General features: G+C 41.1%; 1 protein-coding gene across 1 annotated transcript in view; it reads right to left on the bottom strand.

The window, feature by feature from the left end:
• Positions 1-21,888, bottom strand: part of ERLEC1 (endoplasmic reticulum lectin 1) — a 284,891-nt gene that overhangs the window by 13,349 nt on the left and 249,654 nt on the right. The window contains exons 10-13 of the mRNA XM_086927644.1: positions 17,429-17,488; positions 12,511-12,635; positions 2,020-2,097; positions 417-492 (exon numbers count right to left, since the gene is read on the bottom strand). Of these exons, the coding sequence (XP_086783770.1) occupies positions 417-492; positions 2,020-2,097; positions 12,511-12,635; positions 17,429-17,488 (339 nt within the window). The remainder of the gene's footprint in view (positions 1-416; positions 493-2,019; positions 2,098-12,510; positions 12,636-17,428; positions 17,489-21,888) is intronic.

Raw genomic sequence — 21,888 nt, 5'->3', positions numbered from 1 at the left:
TTTACTTCTAGGAATTCCGGTATATGGGAAAGGACTAGTCTATCGCATTATATACAATGGGAAGGGCTTTGAAATAGCAATACATAAATGAATGATGCTCCTCGTCTCAGCTCTGTCAGAGGAGGAGGGAGAACCATAACCTGCACCAATTTCTCCCAGTACATGGCCTTCAATGTGGTGATTATAACACTAGAGCTCTATCCCACATCACCCAAGCATTGCAAATGTCTTTAGGAGACCGTGGTATGGTGCAGACGAGAGCCCTCTTGTGCAACTTGGGAGTTTACGACAAAGTGAAAAAACACAGGAATCACTGGGTTTCCTCTGCTGGATGTATGAGGCCTAAGAGGAGACTGAGCCAGAGACACTGGACTGACTTGGTTTATGCAAATACCATATACATAAGTTGTACATACCCCAAGAATGTATTGGCAGCTGTGAGGCTCCAGCATATACACAGTGACTGCGTGAGGAGAATCCGATTCTTTGCACCTAAAACAAGACCTTTATAATAAGTTTTGACGCACAAAAAGTAAAGCACCAAATAAGCTTCTCTTCTGCTACAGTACATTCTTCACTTAGCCCTACATCCACTCCATTTCCAACACAAAGTATCAGCATCACTTTGCAAATGGTAAAAAAAAAAAATCACAACTTATGTACAGCAAGAGGCCAAACATGTGTACATGCTTTTGTGTGCCTCACCAGCAATTTATGTATTCAACAGCAATCCAAAACATAGCTATAATAGAGGTGACCGTATCACTCATGTGACAACTCCACAGGTTAGTGAGCTATATTCATAATCCTCATAAGTTCGACATGGAAAACAAGCCAATATATATCAACGTATGTTTGTCACACTTCCAACAGATGCTTGAATCCAGTGTAGACCAAACAACACAGACTAGAGGCAGAATCATTTCTTCATTTTGAGGATTAGCGATATCCGCATAAAGAACTTGCAGCAAGCGGGAGTCTGTTAAACCACAACAGACCCGTTGAAGATTTCACTGCCGACACCTTTTATTTAACATTCCATCCTGGTCACCAGTTCAACAAAGTGAAGGTATCAATACTCAGGAGAACCAACATAAAAGGATGTTTATTATTTGTTGAAGGTCTCATCCAACCTCTCCAACCGCTTCCCAGTCTTTCTATACTCCTCAGCCTTCCTGCCCTACATTCTAAATGGCCTAACAACATAGTGAAGAAGGTATGAACCATGGTTGAAATGTACTAAAACAGGTTCATGCCAGCAAGGGGTACAAACAACGGTATACCATATAGCATATTTAAGGGGAATAGGGGGCTGGCCACGGAACCAAAATCTCCTATACAATTGGATTTTGAAAAAACCCTCGACTCAACTGAGTGACCCTTCCTCTGTGGGGTATTACATCTTTGTGAAAATTCATACTATGGAGCAATAACCTTTACTAATACTATCTTTAGATCCCAATTCGGAAATGGTTACATAATAAGAGATATCCGTTAAGACCCTTACAAAAAAATAGTATGCACTTCTGGTAAACTAAGTAATGAAGTATTACTTAATTTAATACACCTGGTGGGAGAAATGCTGGAAATGTTCCCAACCCAGTCTGACACCTATACTTATTTTTGAATGAGAATTATGGGTACATAAACATACAAAACAAATGTATGTACTCTGTACAATCACTGATATAATCATACTCTAGATAATTTATGAATTTCTATTAGCAATAACGATGGATCTACTGAATACACTCTAATGCAATATTAAAGCAAACTTTTTCTTCAATTATTTGGTTAGTGTTTACGTTCTCGTGAACATAAGTATAATAAAGGCTAATCACGTTAGTTAAAGTTAACAGTGGGTACCTTTCAAAACTCAAACGATTATTTGTGACATTTTTACATTAGGAACTGCTATTCATACACATACACAACTCTCAGGTGATACATAATGCTTAAATAATTGCAGTTTTTCACTCCTATGCATGTAAAAAACAAACTTGAAAGTAATCAACTTACTTTAGTTTCACAATTACTTGTCTTGGCTTTTCATTCAAGTCGCAAACATCTCCATTTCCATAGAAATGAGAAACCATTCTGTCAAAAGAGTTTTAAGAAATAAAACGTGACTCGGATCTAATAATCACATTTGTATCACAATTTAATACATACAAAATAAAAAAGTAATGACCCAGAAAAAGATCAAAGACGATATGGTTTCAAATAGAAGGATCCGACTATAAATATGATGTGTTGCATATAAAAACATTTACAGTGAACAGACATTTTTATATTACTGATGTGCAGTCAATTATTTCATTTATATTGCTTTTTTGCCTCCTGTGTATTTGGAAAAAAACCTGATGTCCTTCAAATGTTCACCTTGCATCAGTACTACAGTACTTGCAGTCACTCAAACCATAGACAAATTAAGGAGAGGGAGCCACCTCAAATAATGGAGGTTTTAATTCTTCCTATGAAACATTGCATGCATTTATATGGGCCACCTGCAAATGTAAGATTGGTTACAAAAATTATTAGGCTTACCTTCTCTAGAATTTTTCGTGAAAAACACTATCTTCCCTCAGTTTCACTCTCTTTAGAAATTGGGCTTCATGAGGACATAAACCTGATGCTTAATAACTGCCATATATTTTATTGCTGTATACTCCAATAGTAAACTAATACTGTAAGCACCGCCTGGCCGGTAATACCGTTTCGGCTCAAACAGTCTTTTGCCAAAATCCCAGCATGTCGCAATATAATTCAAACAAAAGGTAGGCATAAATTTGTTTAGGGCAGTCATAGTTGGCATTTTTTCTTTCCCGATAGCTAGCTATGTCTCCTGGGGACAGATTGAACATTTTGATGAGGGGTTTACGAGTCCCTCCATCAGCAGATTTGGAAACATTATTGCAGAGATTCTGCTTAGAAACAGAACTGTGCCTGGGATCATAGAACGTCAGCATGCAGGGACTCGGTCTCCATACCACATCAGTACCTATGGGCCCAAATCCAGAATAACTTACAGTGCTTTATCTGCCCTCCTAACCTTCCAGATAGACTGATAAATTAGTACCCCAGAACACAACACAACACTCTAAACTCTCTCTGGAGTCACGGCAACAGGCCGTCACCTTTCGGTCTCTCACTCACAGGTGTCTAAGATAAAAGGAAAAAGAGACAAAAAGAGTGTACAATATTTACTGAACCTAACGTGCTCGATCATGAAAAAACTGTGCTGCATTTAGGAGACATAGGAAAGTAAATAATGGATTAGCACAATTAATAAATTGTACACAATGAAAAGCCTTGTCATAGCAAATGACAAATCAGTCTAAGCCTATCTTTACTATGAAAGCAAAGTATTATACTAAAGATCTCTAGGATTTGAGCCGGACCCTATACCAGAGAGTCATAATCAGTTTTTCTACATCTTAGGCATGCAGCTCTTTCGTCTCAGGACCTTTTCTCTGAAAGCCTCATTTTGATCTGTTTTTAAAACGACAAGTCATGGCTTATATGATATGACTTGTTCTATTAGAAAAACAGCAGATGGATCTCTCTATTATGTCTAGGTGTTAGTGTCTGACCACAGTGAAAAACAGGGCACAATATTGTGTGGCCCTGCACGATGTACAGACAAAAGTCCAGTAGAAAAGCTAAAAAATACACATGCAACAGATTACCACATGTGTAGTTAAGGCCAACATAAGGGAAAACTACATTGGCCCCATAGGGGACTCACGACAACCTATGTCTCATTACCAGTTCTGCGGTCATACAACATCTTGTTAAAGCATGCTGCCTGAGAAGCCGGGCTCGGATAGTGACTCAGATAGCATCAGCATGCTTCAATATATTTTGCAGAAATGTGATGAGATCTATAATTAGTAAGTCAAGATGAAAACGCATGGAATCTGGTTTGCAAGCTATCGTCCGTTTATCAGTCACAGAGAAAGAGTGACAAATATTTTTTATTTTACCTCCAAAACAAACATTAAGCTGCTTGCATAATATTTGTGATGAAATAGAAGAGAAACTCAACCTTCAGCAGTCTTATGAAATTATCTGAATCTGAGTTTGATTTGTTTGTAGGTTTCATCAGATCTTTATTCGGTCTAATGCAAGACCAAAAAATACATTTTAAAACACACAAAAACAATTCACATATTAATGCAATCAGATAATAGTATTCACATCCCAAATCCAGCAACTAGCTTGTTATTTCATGATGGATATTTCTTCATTAAAATAAGTGCCCGATTAATAAAGTTTGAAACTGCAAAACAGATCAATGGGGGCTCAAGTCGTAAAAAGATCGAACCTTCTTGGTGTGTTTTAATGATCTTCCACGAAGGATAGGATGTAGAAACCGTAGTCTGGGAAACTAATAGTGTGTGCAAATTAGAATAAAGTGATTCCAACACTGTCAGGAGACCCCATCACAGGGACAGTTTGCTAAAGAGGCAAACCAGGATCCTGTTTCAGCAAAGGCACCTAAATAATGAATAAGGTTCAGTCTAAATCGAGACAAATACAACCTGTGTTTTGGTGCCTGTATCCATAATAAATTGACCTCCATACAATTGCTAGTTGAAAGTGGTATATAGGATTGAACCGTTGCCATATCAAGAGCTTTCCCAAGTCGCTAGTTTTCTTTATGTTCTAAATATTTTTCCTTAATTTGTGTCCTGGTGTGGGAACTAGTCTGTAGTTTTATTAATTTTATTATCCCAGTACTCTTTTTTCACAGTAATTACAGCTTTTGTATTTTCTTTAATGCACATTAGATATTCAATCTTGTGAATATGTTCTCCCTCCCTTTCATTTAGTCTTTGCACTGTGAGTGCGTTGTTTTTAATTATTTCAGTTTGTGGAATACCAAGGTACTTTATGAGGCTGGGCGTCAGGTTAACAGAGGCTGGTCCAAAAAAGTTTTCATGGACAAAGAAAAGAGGTTAAAGCCTTCTCTATTCAGGATACACTTGCAATATGTGCGAATAGGCCTGAAATTGCATCTTCTGGTTCGGAATGTTGAGACTGATTCATAATGGCAATGTTGGAGTGGAATTCTGTAGAGGCAACATCAGGACGGTGAAAGAAAGAAATATGAAATGGAAATCTGAGGAAAAGAGGACTCTATACTTTCTTTGAAAACTGTGTCTAGAACATGACCCTTGATAAGCGTTGAACCATGTGGAACCTTTCATGATTTCAAGGTTTGCCAGCCCTGGGAACAAGATGCCTGAATGGCGGTTTGAAGGATCCTCCAACCACGTATTAAAGTTGCCAGGAATTGTAAGAAAAAAAAATAGAATACGGCTAGGTGGAGGACAGCAAGCACAAAAAAACATTATTTTTCTGTCGCTTTGCCAAAAACTTTACTTGTACATGTACAACATGACCGGAATGCGGCAGGCAGAATCATTGGAGGATTCTGCAGGCGAGATTATGTTTCTGGCACCTGTAAATGCAGTTTCTGATCGCATGTTTTTTAAGAGATGCTTTTTCTGGTTTATAAATGAGTCATGGCCAAGCACCTCGGTATCTGTGCTTTAACATTAAATCTCAGCCATCAACGACATCTCCATGCAGGCCTCAGACATCTCCCCAGATATAATCCATCTACCAAAGAATAACATTGCGTTTCCTTGCAAGACCTAAACTCTTGAACCTTTCAACATCAAATGCCCTTCTAAACTAACAAGCTTTGGCAAAAGTGTTTTCTGTATGGTTATAGCAGACTAGAAGTCCTGTGTAAAGAGACCCTTCAAGGTGGTGGATGCTTTATCAATGCAGCTAAAAAGTCAACTGGATACATTTTACAAAAATGTGTAATCTTAAATTATACAGCTTACTCCAAAAGCTCCTTTTAAAAACTAAAAATTCAAAACCTTTATTGACAAATTCAGCATGATCAAAATATAGTTTTGCATCAAATCAGGGCGTCTTACCATCAGGCAATTCTCAAAATACAATAGACATACAGAAATTTCAATCCGACAGTAGCATTGTCCTGTACAACATGGCAGCATCACCGTAAATAACAAATAGCTGTAGAAGGTGGTGATAGCACTGTAGGGGAAGGAACATGCCCAGCCGGGGGGGTTGGGGGGGGGGGGGGGGGGAATATGGTCAAGGAGGCAATCACTGAGCAACACCGGCAACCACCGCTTGTGGAGTGCCGGCGGGGAACGCCGGAGAGGCAGTTCTGCTCAAATGTGGTCGGGAATGGAGATATGTCAATAGGGGGCCCCATATGTCAGGTGGGCGAGACCTCGCAGGCAGAAGGTCCTAGAACTCAGATAATAGGGTCTGGCATCTCGAAGCATCTTCAAGCCAATGGGCGAACCTGGGTGCCGGTCTGCGACCCAAACACATGGCCACCCTACGCCTCGCAAGGACGAGCAGCATGGCAATCAGTCAGCGAGAGGCATCCGGACAAAACTTGACAAAGTCCAGCAGGCACAGCGGCGGGTCGGGAAGAACTCGGGCGGAGGTAATCTCGGAGATGGCGGCACAAACCGCCAGCCAGAAGTCCGACACCTTGGGGGATAACCATGCAGGATGAGAAAAGCCAGCGGCAGAGCAGCGCATACACCTATCGTTAGGTATGAGTCCCAATTTGTGTAGCTGTACAGGGGTGCGGTAAAGTCTGTGCAGGTATTTAAAATGTATGAGACGAAGACTAAAGTTGGGAGACCGTTTCTTCGTCTGGTTACAGCAATAAAGTTAATCAGCTTGGGAAATGTCCACGCCGTAACTCCTCACCCCATGCCGCACGTGCGCGCTCAGTAGAGATGGAGGTGGTCGATAGCGTAAGAGCATATAATTTTGTTACAAGCTTGCAGAGAGTGGGGGATGTACATATAAAAAGTCAAGAGCAAGCATCGAGGGTGGAGGTTGAGGAAATGTCGAGTGAAGCTCCCTACAAATAGCCCGCAGCTGATAAAAGAGCAGAGTGTCCATCGGACCAGAGGAAGCAGGAAGAGAGTAAAACGTATTTCCGGGGTAGAGATCCATCCATGTCGTCAGTCCCAAGCCGGTGGCATGTTTAGACATGCCAGTTGGTTGCAGAGGAGGGAAGGCAGGATGACGTACAATCGGCATGGTATTAGCAGATAACGTAGGAGTGTTGGGAAAACGGCACAGTCCCAACTAAGCCCAGCACAGGGTCTCGACTGTGTTTACCTCAGCCTGTGGGCGGCTGGCCGGGGCAAACAGGGCGGTGTTCAGCGGCCAAGGGGTTGCAAGGTCGGCTTCAACCGAGACGTCCAGCTGATTAAGTGGCGGGGTGAACCCAGAAATATAAAAAACTTGCCTGGGCGCTTAAGGCATAAAGTTTCAAAATGGGAGCGCCCATACTGCCAACCGACATGGGGAGAGTGAGGATGTCATATGCAATCCTGGGCTGCTTGCCAACCCACACAAGAGAAATGATGAGAGAGCGAATTTTTCTAAAGAAATGGGCAGTTAGAGGTACGGGGATGTTCAAGAAAAGGTAGAGGAATTTCAGGAGAACTACCATCTTGGCAATGGCTATACGACCCGCCAGGGACAGGGGGAGCCGGCTCCAGTGGGGTATTTTGGATTCGAGCCAGTCCACCGCATGTCCAAAGTTGGCTCTCCAAAGGTCATCTACTCCAAAAGCTCCTTTGAAGTCAACAAAACTAACATAATCCCATTCTCCCTTTTGATACTTTGCCAAAGTATCATTATGAAGCACTGTCCTGTTGTACAACCTTTGTGGAACTTACTTTCAAGGTAAAAGACACTTTTCATGAATGCATTATCAATTGTGTTAACTTATGCAAAAACTTTCCCAAGTTCACCTAGAAGAGATATCAGCTAGTAGGAAACTAGGCTAGTCTTCGGATTCTTTTTAATAGATGGGGATTATTGCAATCACTTATCTGGAATGTCACTTCGAATATACTTGTATAAGCAAATAATCACAACCGCCTCCCTCTACCACTCCCATTATGAAACAAGCTTGAACTCTAAAGCGGATATGCCTCCTACACAGTGCATCCTTAACTTTAGTCTTTCAATAAATTTACTGATTCTCTAGACTACTCATCAAAACGAAGTTCAATTGGCACTTTTGTGCATGGTTAGCTCTCATCTCCTCCTATCGATATGCAGTTTCAATTGCCTTTAGATACTTGCAACAAGCAGGTTATTTTGTCTCTGTGCACAGTTGCCTCCAGCATTTCAAAGCACCGGCCTGTAAAGTGGTGATGCAACAGATTATACATTGATTTGTATTGCCTTGCTTAGCCATTCATTTCTGCTTGTTCAAATTGCTGTTAAATACACAAGAGTAATCTTTGACGCGGTCAGCAGATTATGCAATTTGCATTAAGTCACGTAATGGCAGGTTACCAAATTTCCTGAAAGCCCTTATTCAAAAGTGCACATCACCAAATGTTTGTTCTGTCACTGTATTCGCAACATCCTCTTTTCCAGTGACCAACTATCTGTATTTTAAATGTTACTAATTTGGCCAAGTATGCAGAAAGATCTGCTTACTGTGCCACTGGAACGAAGCTGTACCCAAATGATAAGCGCCGATCAGGGTGAAACTGGTCTTGGGTTGCTTGTGTTCCAGTTCAAGGAGGGCCTGGATTGTTTGGTCTGGACTGTTCTACCAAAGCAGGGTCAAGATGGATTTGCATATGGCTGTACCCAAACTGAAATGGCATGAGGAGCAAAAGATTGATGGGCTGGGATGCTACCCCAAGCGATTGCCAGTGGTTAGACAAACTGCAAGTTTTCCTCCATCATCTTTTGTGAGTTTGGTATAAAACGGAACTGCGAGTCCTTGATGCACAAAAGAAAGAATAAAGATGAGATTAACGCTCAAAGATCTGATATTTATTTGGAGCCTTCTCTCCTGAGAAATATGAATGATCACAGTCTTCTGCATATCTCCTCTATACTCTATATGCAGGGTTTCTACTGAGCTACTGATTCATTATCACTTCGTCAGACGCTTTGCTTAGGAAATTATTTCATAGCGTAAGCTAACTCCACTGAACCAATCTCATCTTCCCGCTGGCTTGAAGAACAAGAAAAACGTATAAAGGCATGAGACAAAGAAAGCAAATTGGCTTAATCTGAGCAAGTAGATAAGACAGCGTGACTGCATGAAATGCATCATTCTCTGCGGTTAAAAATGCCCTCCATTACAGTAAATTAAGCACTGCTCCTATGAACTGAACAGATAGCATGGGTATCAGAGTTGTCTTTTCTACATTAAAAAGACAAAATCTTGCAGGATTGAGCAGTCTACCTGTTATGATCTTGTGTCTTGATGGGTACCAGCAGACTTATTTTTCATTGTGCTAAACTACTGCCAGTGTCTAAATTGTGACCCCAACAAGGTGCATATATTTCTAATATGGTGGCCTATGGGCAGCTCAGGTAGCTTGGACATATAGGTATACTAAGTCTAGGGAACAAACATCAATTTAGAAACTGAGAAGGGATATAAACTGATAGCGCGGTTCTGCTGTTTTGTAGCGCTTACTCAGAGTAACTCCTATTGTAAACTCCTACAGCCAGACTTTGTTTATAGCATGTTAAGTTAACATGCTGCATATCAGCCAAAGGCAAAGAAGCTACTATCTTTTGCAGAACTTGGGAAATTGTCATTCCATCCAAACAATGTTAACACCCAAGATAAGTCTAAAAGCTCCAGGATATCTGCATTTCATGGTCTGGCAATGGATGTGTAAAATACCCATGTAGACTGAGTTGGTGAATTTTCATTTATCTAGTTCATACTGGTTATGTTTCTGATTAATAGACGGACCTTGAATCTAGGTAAAAGTTAATAGTCAAGCATATATAAACCTCATGAATTAACTATTAACGCGGGGGGAGGGAATGGTGGATTGGGGAGTCAATAACTGAATTGTAGATCAATAAATTAATTGTAGATCAAAAAATATATATGCATTCTGATAATTACCAGACAGACGTCGACTCTCTGTAAGCAGAGGATGCTAGTGGGTGACACCATTCTAGCTGTATTATCAAGTTTTGAATATTTGGGTATTAAATTGATGAAGAATTTAAGCTGCACGCCGCAGGTGGAATCAAGAAGGGTGGCTCCAGCACTGAAAATAGATCATGTGAAGGACCTAGGGGCAGTTTTATATGGCGCTAAGCTGTGGGGATATTAACATACAGAGTGCCTTTCTATAGTGAAGCAAAGGTTTTTAAGAACACTACTGAATCTCCCTGCAAGTACACAGTTGACCCCCCCCTCCTATATATTCAGACATGGGCCCAAAAGAAAATTACCCTCAAGATTGAATGCAGAATGTTGATCTATTGGTATAGGCTATAGACAACATCTACCCTTGAATAATATCGGGATAGTATTAAAGATCTTTTGGTCCCACAGTACGCCTGGAAAATACTGTGGCTTTGTGCTATTAATGCCCTACTTCATAGATTGAAAATCGATGAATATTGGACATTACCAAAGAATATGAGTTTGATTGGCAAGGCCAGTATAAAGGGATTATTTTGTGAAAGTGTGGCAACTGATAACGTGCATGGGCTCTTTATCTGTGGCTTTTACTGACCAGAAACCAATGGCCTTTTACAAAAGTACTATTGATTAAATTATTCCTCCACGGGCAAAGAAACTTATCTTCAATTTAGGTATGGCACTTTACCTAGAAAATAATTTCCTTGTAGATGGCAACAGGAAGATGGTCCATACAGTGATCTATTTGTAGGCTGTGAATGGTGTTCTGAATCGCTTATCCATGTTCTGTTCTTCTGTCCCTTTTATAAACAAATACGTGCAAAATGGATTGTTCTCCTGTCCAAAAATCTGGGTTGTAGGAGGCTTCAAGAAATGTTCAGAATACTGCAGTGTGGCACTAGTCAGATTGTAGTTTTTTTCTGGCTATGCTTTAAAGACATTTGGGATTAAGCGTGCTAAATCCCTACAGCCTGCTATCCACCTTTGATAAGAACTGCTTGATGTTTGTGAGGTTTCGTGGTGGGATATTTTAGGCTTGTAGATTTTATTTGTGATCTTCTATCTTTTATACTTTTAGACAGTGGTTTGTGTCATGAATTTATGTGGTTTCTATACTATAGTTTTATTTCTACCGCTATATTTTATCTACTGATATTTATATTTGCTCTTTTATGTATATGTGTATTGTGGCTGTCTTGGCTGAATTGTTTGTCAATACTTTTCTGAGCCACAAAGATCTATAAAAGAGGATGATATTGAGACTACTTATTGGCCGGCCTCTGTAAAGGTATGCTCAAGCTGCTATAATGGGATCTCTTGCTTAGCCTCGCTACTGCAACACGTTTGTGGTGTGAGAGCGCTTTCAAAGTAAGGGCTAATGAAAGATGTCCATTTGGGATTCTGTTTGTAAACTGCACCAATTGGTGAGCTTTCCGCAGGCTTTTCCGAATCAAAACAAAACATTACAGCCTGCACATCTTGTGCTCAGAACCCCTTCACTGAAACCCATCTCTTATTAAGTGGGGAGAGGTTACTATGCCCACCTTTTGTTCAGATTATGATTATTATTAACATGAAACAACCCCTCGCCTCCTTCCAATTTTCTTGGCTGCTGCCCGGAATTGGTGCATTCAGTAAATTCTCCAACATGAATAGGCATATATCAAATAATGCACTGAGAAATAACACAATAGATTGGATTAGCGATAATATTCCAAATGGTATGATCTGACTTGGAAAAAACATAAAAACACTTACTATACCTGAACAGGAAGGAGAAGGATGACATCCTGAAAACAGTTTACCAGGGATCTTTTGAAAGAACTTTACTAGTACAAGAAACATCTAATCTATGAACATTGTTATAATTCTGACCCATCAAGGTTATTTAAGTTAACAACCCTAAGTAGGAAGAGCTCAGAGTGATTGTCTCAATATTCAAAGGTCTAACTTCAAAAACTGTGCAATAGCCATTTTGATAGACACCTCCACTTTAATTGAAAGCCTAATTTCTGGTGATATTTTAATTGTTATGCCGGGACTTTAATTTGATCTTTCTTTTCTTATCTCACAATTTCATGTTTCACCTTTTTTCTATCTTCTGTTTTTGGATTAAACTATTGTACAAGATTCATTTATGTACTTTTATTTTTCTGTTAAAAATCTTATTTCCATTTTATACTATATACAACATGAAATCCGCAACCACGTTGTTCAGTGAACATATTCTGAAATGTTCAACCAGTTTTCTGATATTGGCACTCAATACAGATAGGTAAGAAACCCCAGACAAGCAATAGCGTATGCAAGCAGTCAATACAGTAAACAATTACATGAAGTTCAATATGTACAACCTTGTATAACCCTAATGTTTACTTGCCATAACATCTCAGCAGTCTGAGATCTGTCCTCCCAGCACAGCAGTTTATTTTTCTATATAGCTGGGTAAAATCAACATCATCTTATCTATGCATGCACTCATAAAGAAAAGATTGTTCATTTACTTCACAGTCTGTATACCATCTTCTTTTATCTGAAAGGCTCTAGCAACATTTTTCTTGGCCCAGTTCATGTGCTCATCTATGTTCCAGGTACCCACAACAACAGTTGTTTTTCCAGTGTCTTTGTCCTACAAGAAAACAAAACTATATTATTTGAAATGCCTCAGTACAAAAATGTTGAATTTCTTTTTTCAGCTTAACTCAAATAAGCAAAATTTGCCAACACAATTTGAAATCAGTAAACCAAGTAATTTGGATGTTTGCAGTACTTACAAAAGGGATTAACAACAGAGTCCATATTCTTTTTCAAAATATTCAATGACATATCAAGTACTTTAGAAATTATTAAATGCAGAATTAAGTTTCTGTTTTAATAAGACCGAGAATAAACCAAGTTACCACACTGACTGCAAACAATATCAGCTACTGGCCAATATTTTGCGTGGGATGTGCATTTTTCCTTGAAGTAACTATGGACTCTATTCAAATGGCTTGTTTACAAAAACTGGATTTTACAGTTATGATTAGCTAATCCTGAATAACAATTAGATTTGCAGAATTGTTCCATTGCAAATGCTGCTTACTATGACAGAACATTTGCCAAGGAGATGGTAAATCTTGATGAACAGTAGAATATTGACATATGAGCTGTACTGGTCATTTGGCTGCAGAATTACCTGGAACCAGATATAATGCTGATGGTTTCCCTGCCTTACCAATAATGCAAAATAGAGCAAGTAAAGGAGATACAACTATCACCTACTGATACAGTTTAATTACCATCTGAATATTCACCTCTTTAAAAACCTTAAACAGTATACTTTTGCCATAAGGACAAGTTACTTACCTTTGGTAACACTGTTTCAGGAGGATACTCTGTCTAATCGCAAATTTACCTTCTGCATGCTGATTGGTGGCATTGTATGGCTCTGTGCAGATTCCACTCTGCCCTGGACCTGACAACTGGAGCCATATATAGGCACCTCTCGAGTGCGATAACGTCAAAACAAAGGTATGCTCCTCTGTCGAGGGGTGAGGAGGGGTAAAGAACGTTGGAATACTGATGAATTGTCAGGCATAAAAAAAAGTCAGAACCTTCTGGAGAAAAACTGCTCTGATCCTCAGCACCAGTTTGTCTGGAAAGCTGGTGGTATAAGGCGGCTGGACTCTGAGTTTTTTCCAGGTAAAAGCACCTTGTTAAATCTTTGCAGACTGTTCCGGGTCATTGAGTTCGCTCCTGGACTCTATTCCCAAGCAGCATGCCTGGTTTTAGAACATTAAGGCATTAGACTCCTTAGATAGGCCCTACCTTTTTGAAGTGCTCAGAGATTTGGCCTTGGGATCCGGATCCTACAGAGGAATAAACTGCTCTATACAAATCCCATATCAAGAGTCAGAGCCTGCCACCTGAATTCTGAGGCCACTGAAATCCACTGTGGCACTACACAGGGCTGTTCATTCTTTCCACTCACCTTTACTCTTGACATGAGCCTAGTGTTGTCAGGCTGCTTGTGTAACCCTTGCTGCTCAGAGCCACAGCTACCCAGGTTTAGCTAAAGGTTTGACAAATGATACCTACTGGTCCTAAAGAGGTTGGAAATTGTATTACACAGTGGGGTTGCACAACCACACCATATAATACACCTCATTTCCTCACAGTCAGATAAAACCTAGGGTTCAGCCATTTTCCTACGCCATCAATGTAGTGAGAACTGACGTAGATCGTGATGCAGAGTTTAACGCCGGCTTCGATGTCCGAACCGAAGCATGCTCAGGTTGCACAGCTGGCAACGGGGGCGGATCCACAGGCACTACCCCAGGTGAGACTTTTACAAATCCAGGGACCTAAAGGCATACCAGAAGGAGATGGTAAGGTGTCAAGATTCTGAAGTATGCCCTCCTTAAACATCTCAATTTGTCATCACTGGCAGGCCTGAGAAATCAGGGTGAATCGGAATCAGCTGCAGAATCAGCTCCTCAGTGGGGGGCTGGGAGTGCGACCATAGGGCACCTTAACCACACTACTACTCAAATGGAGAGTGGATGAGGCCCACTTAGACTTTTTGTGCTTATTTTTTGACACCAACTTATTCAAAGACATGGAGTCTGATGAAGACCAGTCATGGGTCAGCCTAGAGAACTGGTAGAGGTGTGTGTCCTTGACCTAGAGTTCAAGCAAGCTCTACGAGACTGTTGTTGATGCTCAGAGATGAACAGTTTGTATTTGCAGTCCCAGATAGGCTTTAGGTTCATCACCACACATCTGGGAATCATGGCTTGAGCACAAGCATGAGAAGCACACCTCATGGGGATCCGTCACAGTCCCTACAAGGTTTCAAATCTGTAGTTTTACGAGGGGACACATTGAATTGCACACTGGGAAATTATGGAAGAAAACTGATGAGAGAAAAAAGCATGAGCTAGCTCCGGATCTGCGTATGAATGAATGGAAAGAAAGAAACTGATGCCAGCCTGCTGTATGTTTGCCTAAATAAGACTTTGGGTGTTACTTCCGCAGCAGAGTGGAGTTGATGCGCAAGTGCTATGCTGAAAAATATTCTGCATCCAAGCTGGTGCCTGGGAGTATTCTAAAGATGAGGAATCTGCGGCTAGAAATATCTTTAAAAGTCCTGAACTGTACACTTATCATATAAGCCAGTAATATGCTTTTCAGGTGCCTACAAATCTCCCAATTCAAGCATCAAAATACTTGAGGAAAAGCGGAGTTCTGAAACAACGGATAACGTATATCAATAACTGTGAAACTTGAAGGCAGTGGGTTTGTGAGAAGCCCAAGACCTAGAGGTAGGATAATCTCCCTTAGCCTACCTGGAGGCCAGTGTTGTGCACAAAACTGTGATCACCAGTCCAGTCCAGTGTTTATGTTTTAAATTGGGTTCTCAGTAAGTGAGTATCCATGCACAAGATGTAAGTGGTAGAAATAGGCTTAGATAGACCATGCCCTAACTATTTGGAAAATGCTTATATTATGTATTGTTACTCTGGCGGGTATGATAGCAACATACCCACAGCACAAACATTTTAAGATTTTGCTAACGGAAAAATATTTATTTACTAGGTGCATACTATGAATTATTTAATATGGAAATTAAAGAACTAGAAGTTTCATGTAACACTAGGATTAATTACTAATCCTCTTTCTGCATTAAAAGTGGCACCAACAAGCATTGGAAAAGCCAATAGATCTTGTCAATTTGTTTTTGGGGTGAATTGAACTTCAGTGGAGTGGGGTGGATTGGAGTGGACTCGATTAGATTGGAGTGGGGTGTACTGAAGTGGGGTGGATCTGATTAGCGTGAGGTGGGGTGGGGTGATTGGATTGGAGTGGGGTGGACTGGACTGGGGTGGGGTGGGGTGGGGTGGGTGGATTGGAGTTGGGTGGATGTTTCCCCTGTCACACCCAGCCCTTCTTATGTTGTGGCAGTCTGGAAAGTATATACCAAGTATAGCTGTCACCCAGCCCAGACGTTTACTGGATTCAGGCGGCAAAGCACAAAGGCATAAGCACATAGAAATGCACATTTTATAAAAGTGGCATTTCTTAAATAGTAATGTAAAATCCAACTACACTAGTAAGCAGGATTTATTACTAATATTCTAAACATGCCAAATAAGGCGATGCCACTCCTTTCCGATCAGGAATTGCCACTTAAAAGTATATAAGGGAATTCCTAATGCTAGCATATGTGAGGAGTAGGCCTCACAGGCATTGAAAAATGAAATAGGCGGTCACTACCATGACATGCCACACATAAAGGCACATGTCCTACTTTTTACTTACACAGTACCCTTCCCATAGGGCTAAGTAAGGCCTACCTTATGGGTGACCTATGCGTAATAAAAGGGGAGTTTAAGGCTAGGCAAGTAGCTTTAAATGCCAAGTCAAAGTGGCAGTAACCTGCTCACACAGGCTCTGTGGTGGCAGCTCTGAGACAGGTTTGAAGGGCTACTTCCGTGGGTGGTACTAGCAATGCTGCAGACCCACTAGTAGCATTTAATGTTCAGGCCTTGGGTCTATGGTATACCACTTTACAAGGGACTTGCAAGTAAATCAAACAGGTGTAAACAAATCATTCCTTGTTTAGAAGAGAGCACATGCACTTTAGCACTGATTAGCAGTAGTAAAGTGCCCAGAGTCCTAAAGCCAACAAAAAGAAGGTCAGAAAACAAAACGGAGGAAGGCAACAAGTTTGGGGATAACCCTGAAGAAAGAGCCAGGTCCAACAGTAATAAAATGCACTAGTAAATAGCATGATAATATGTATGTATTTATGTGGAAGCAAAGAACTGTAGAATAATATTGGTGTAGGGTTAAACGTGAGTTGACAGTTGCTCTGTCAAGCCAGACCCAAAAATACATGTGGGTTAAGTACTGCCCTCCTCCTATGTGTGCTGCTGATAGATAGCTAGATAATGTATGTTGTTTATCCTCTAAGATAGTTTAATAGTATAACAATGTCATGTGTGTGCCCTGAAAGGTCAAGCTTAGGCCTGGATAGATCACCAAAAAGATCACAGCTGTGTGGAGGGAAAACACTTCTGTGAAAGCGCACAACGTCTGACCAATCAAAACATGTACTCCTGGCTTACAAGATGTGGACAGAGGCAAATCCACTCTCCAGGTGACACTCATAATTGTCTGGCGACAGCTGCACTGTCTAGTCAGACCATAAAAAGGCCTACATCTCACCAACATTACTTATAAAGTGATCAACACATACCATGGAAACTACTCTAATAGGTGTAAGATTGGATGTTTATAATTGGGTTTCAGGAAAAGGCTATCTAACCTTAACCTAAATTTAGCCTAACTTCTGAAGCAGAAATTCCTATTCTGGTACAAACTATATTCTGTTTTGAAAGAAAAATATATTTGGTCAATGATAGAAAAAAAGCTTACCTCATGATATTGATGCACATATTTTCCATAGCAGAATTCATACTTCCACCAACCAACACCCTAACAAAGAAAAAAACAAAAGATGTTGTTTTGGAAAACACTTCCATTATGTGGCTTTGAAACTATCAGATTAGGTTTCACTAATGCCTCCTTGGTTACACATCATTTTTTGATTCAAGGCCCATTCTCGAAGATGAATTCACAGTCAGCAGAACACTTCATTTTCTTGACAGTAGTTTAACAACTTAAAATATTATTCGTGAAATTAAATAAAATTGCGAGTTCTAGGCATTTGAAATTACCTTATGTCTAATTTAAAAAGCCTAGCAGTTCGTGCATGCAATTTAGACAGTCATTTTTTGCTTCTTGGGCATGTATACTAACTTTACACTTGCATTTGATTGCAAATTCTTCACCTTGCAGAATTAGATGTGGTTGTTATGCAATAAAACTAAAATCTAATAAACATTAGAAGACAATATTAAGGAGGTTATTCAGCAAAGGCAGATTCATGTAATTTGTCACAGATCCAAAATGATAAATAGAAAATTGTCAAGAATGAAAATATTAATGTGTGTCTAATGTCAGAATAATCATACAACATGGTGAAACATTATACATAACATGTAGATAAATAAAATAAATTCCCTAACCAGAAGCGAACCTAACAATTCAGGTAAGAGATACAGTAATGAAAAAAGCTTTAAAAAGGAACAGCTGTCCGGAGTTATGTGCTTTTGTAAGGCTGACTAAAGAGGGTCTTGACCACACAGGGGAGATATGGGAGAAGCATCATTGTTTATGGAGAGATTATCCTGGACTGAAACTCTGAAACGAAACTCTTGGACCTTCGACGTTCTATACGGACTAGAAGACTGAAGATATCTCCCTTGTGGTCAAGGAGTGACCACCCTGTGCAAACAGGCACCACCAGTAACTTGCCGGTTTGCTTTGTTGACACTCCTGCCTGAACCCGAAGACTCAGCGACTCAGGAACTGGACTTCCAGACTTCTCCGACTCCGATCCACATCCACAGCAAAGCTAAGACCCGTGGCAGACACAAGAGACGTGGGACCAAACACCCTGGACTACCTGCACTTTGCTAACAGAACAACTACTGAGGCACCCTCGCAGTTGTGCATTAGTGTTTGAGAAGCCCCAGACCCGAGCGCCATTTGCACCGAAGCTCAGTCCTCCACTCTCCCAGAGTGCCGCGTGGGACCTGCTCTTGAATTTCAGCTCGACGCGTCTTCCCTGTTGCTAGCCCGTTGGCTAGTTAGCCCTCCGAAGACTGCCTTTTGAAACTACACCACTTTCATGCTTGCTCCAGCTTCCCTGCGAAGGAGAAGCTCCCCAGACCATGCTGGTCTGAACTGACACCCATCTTTCCTTCCTGCGTGGATTGTGTTTGCCAAGGCTTGTTGGGTCCAATCCGGATACAGACACGGTAGTCAACTAGATCCTTCGTGGGACAGCTCGGATCCAGCTCCTGGTCGTCGTCGACACCTCCTGGTCCTCGTGGCTGCAGAGACAAGCTTCACCTTATTCACCTGAAACACTCTACATCGCCTGGTTCCTTCCTGGTCACTGGCTAGTGACCCAGACTCTGTCCCCTCTGCTTTCAGGTTCTTCTTATCTTTGATCCACCCTTGGATCCACCCGGACACACTTCTCCTGGTCGCCTGCAGCACTTCTTTGCAGCTCTCCATAGGAAACGGCGACAAAACCCGGCACGAAAAGACACCTATGCACCTGGCTTTCCTGGGTGAGGTAACTCGAGTACTCCGGTGCTCCCGTGGGTATTGACTCTCGAAGTGTCCTAGTTTAAAAGGGCTTTACCCTAGTCCACCCGGAAGTGTCCTTAATCAACTACTTTGTAACTTTTACGTTCCCATTATAACTCTATGGTAACTCGCGACTGTGTTCCCACACTGCACGCGTCTCCTGTGGGTCTCCTACTTCCTAACCTTTGGTTCTGTAGTGTAGCCCCAGCGATGCCCTAGGCCTATTCACTATTTCTGAAGCGGTCCTTATACCACTTACTTAGTATATGGTTCGTGAGGCCCCTAGGGCAGAATTGTATTTGTGCAACTTATAGTATGCTTACTGAGTAATTTGTAACGTATCTCGAACTCTGACCTCATGAAGAGCGCAGAGGGGTTGTGTTAGTAATAAATAAATCTATATTTGATATATACCTTGTGTGGTATCCTTTCATTTGGTATTCAAGGGATTATATATAGTAAAACAGCTGGCTTCACATGCTCTCTGAAGTTTTAGCCTAAGACTGTTGGTCCATGCTGCCACTAGGATAGCTTGTCTATAAGGTTGACTTTACAACCACCATCAATAAGGGTCGTTTAGACTGGTGCAAGGTGCCCACTAGAATAGTGGACATCATATGCCAGGCTAAGTTCTCACACTCATGAAGTACAGCTTGAACAAAAGGCAGTGGCAGAGCTAATAACTCTCAAAGGTGAGACCTACTGGCTTTGCCCATGTTTGTTAGGTCTTGGCACAACACCCCTGTGACTGTGAGCAACGTTTAACATCCTCCCACCACTCCCCCAAGAGTAAAAAAAATATATACATTACATTTGACAAAATATCTTACAAAATATAGAAAGCAACTGCACCCATGTTCATGTCTTAATGAAAATAAATTTGGAAGCAGATAATATCTGTTGTCATAATAAAGGAAGGTAACATTTGTGTCACAATAAACATCAATTTCAAAGGAGAAAATGGCTTATTTGAAGTGTGAGTGGCAAAGTGAAACATAGCTACAAATGGCAAGAGGATCAACAAGGACAACAGGAAATAACAACAAAAAAATCCAGAACCTCAATCACAGAGTGATTAGAGGAAGGTCAGTAATCAAGCTGAAGCAATCAGTACTTGGTCTATGCTTCAGTTGAAAGAAAAAGAAGAAGAAGTAGTGAAGCAGGCAGGTGCTGTGCAGTTAGAAGCAGCAAGTAAGAGTGACAATGAAGCCAACAAACGTGAAGCAATGGGCTGTCTACAGACCCCAATTTGTATACAATATCGCTTGCAAGCGAGAGGGAATGCAGTATATATGCTATTGCAGACAAGATCTAAAAAGGGAGGTACAGGCTTTGCCATGGTTTTAAATGGCAAAGTCGAGTTAGCATTTTTAGTCTGCAGTGGCAGGCTTGCAGACATGTTTTCTTTAGTAGCACAACAAGTGCTGTAGGGCCTCCGGGACACTATAACTTACAGGCCCAGTGTATCTTTAGTACTAGTGGCTTATAAGTAAGTTAAGGTAAGTCAATTGGATATAGTCAATTCATCATTACACATTTAAGTTTCAAAAGCGCTGGTACGGCGGCCTGATTAGAGGCCATTAGTGTACTCTAAGTCAAACAACCAGCAGCATCAGTCCAAAACCTTTGGGGTAATCATGACTAAAGAGGCTTTTCCTTACATGCCCTCCAGACGAAAGAAAGGTGAAAAGCAAATAACCTTTACCCTCGTAGTGAGTAGGTGAAAGAACCTGGAAAGGCCATCTGCAATAGCATGGTCAGTTCCAGGCCTGTGTTCCACTGTGAAGTCCATACCTTGTACAGAAATGGACCACTGCATCAACAACATGGGGCTCTCTCCTCTTATATGCATCAGCCATCTGAGAGGTCTGTGGTGAGTTTAAACTCTGAAGTGAGTCCCAAACAAGTAGAGTCCTTACTTTTTGATGGACCAAACCACAGGAAAGGCTTCTCCCTTAATGGCGTTATAATGCTGCTATCTGGGGAGGAGTTGCCTACCTCTAAAGGCAACTAGTTGAACCTGCCCCAAATCATTCACTTGTGACAACACGGCACAATCCCATGTTCAGAAGCATCTGCCTGGACAATAAACTCTGCTGAAATCAGGTGCCTTTAGGACAGGTCCTAAGCACGAACCTTCCTTTCAGGGTGCCAAAGGCCTTTTGACACTGCTCATTCCAGCTAACTTTTCTGGGTTACTTCTTAGAAGTAAATTCCATTAGTGGTGCCACTATGGTACCATAACCATTAACCAATCTTTTGCAGTACCCAGTCAGGCCAAGAAAGGCTCAGACATGGGTTTGGATTTTAGTAGCTTCCCAGACCTAGTTATCTGTATTTTTGGGTTAGAGACTGCACATGGCATCCACCCACTTGGTGGCCCAAGTATTCAATAGAACCTTGCACTATCCAGGATTTACCTTCCTTGATTGTCAGGCCTGTCTGCTGCAGGGCCTGAAGCATTTCCTTGAGCAGGTGACCCAACCAGATGAAACTGAATATATCATCCAGATATGCTGTACTGAAAATTATCAAGCTTGAAAGTACTCTATTCACCAACCTCTGAAAGGGGACAGGGGGATTTTGGCAATTACAGGGCATCACTTTGAATTGAAAGTAGCGCTCCGGTGTAGAAAAAGCAGACCTTTTCTTGGCTCTTGTGGTGAGAGCTATTT

This window comes from Lissotriton vulgaris, chromosome 6 (assembly GCF_964263255.1).
Source record: "Lissotriton vulgaris chromosome 6, aLisVul1.2, whole genome shotgun sequence".
Taxonomy (NCBI): Eukaryota; Metazoa; Chordata; class Amphibia; order Caudata; family Salamandridae; genus Lissotriton; species Lissotriton vulgaris.
This window is presented reverse-complemented; position numbering and strand designations above follow the sequence as displayed.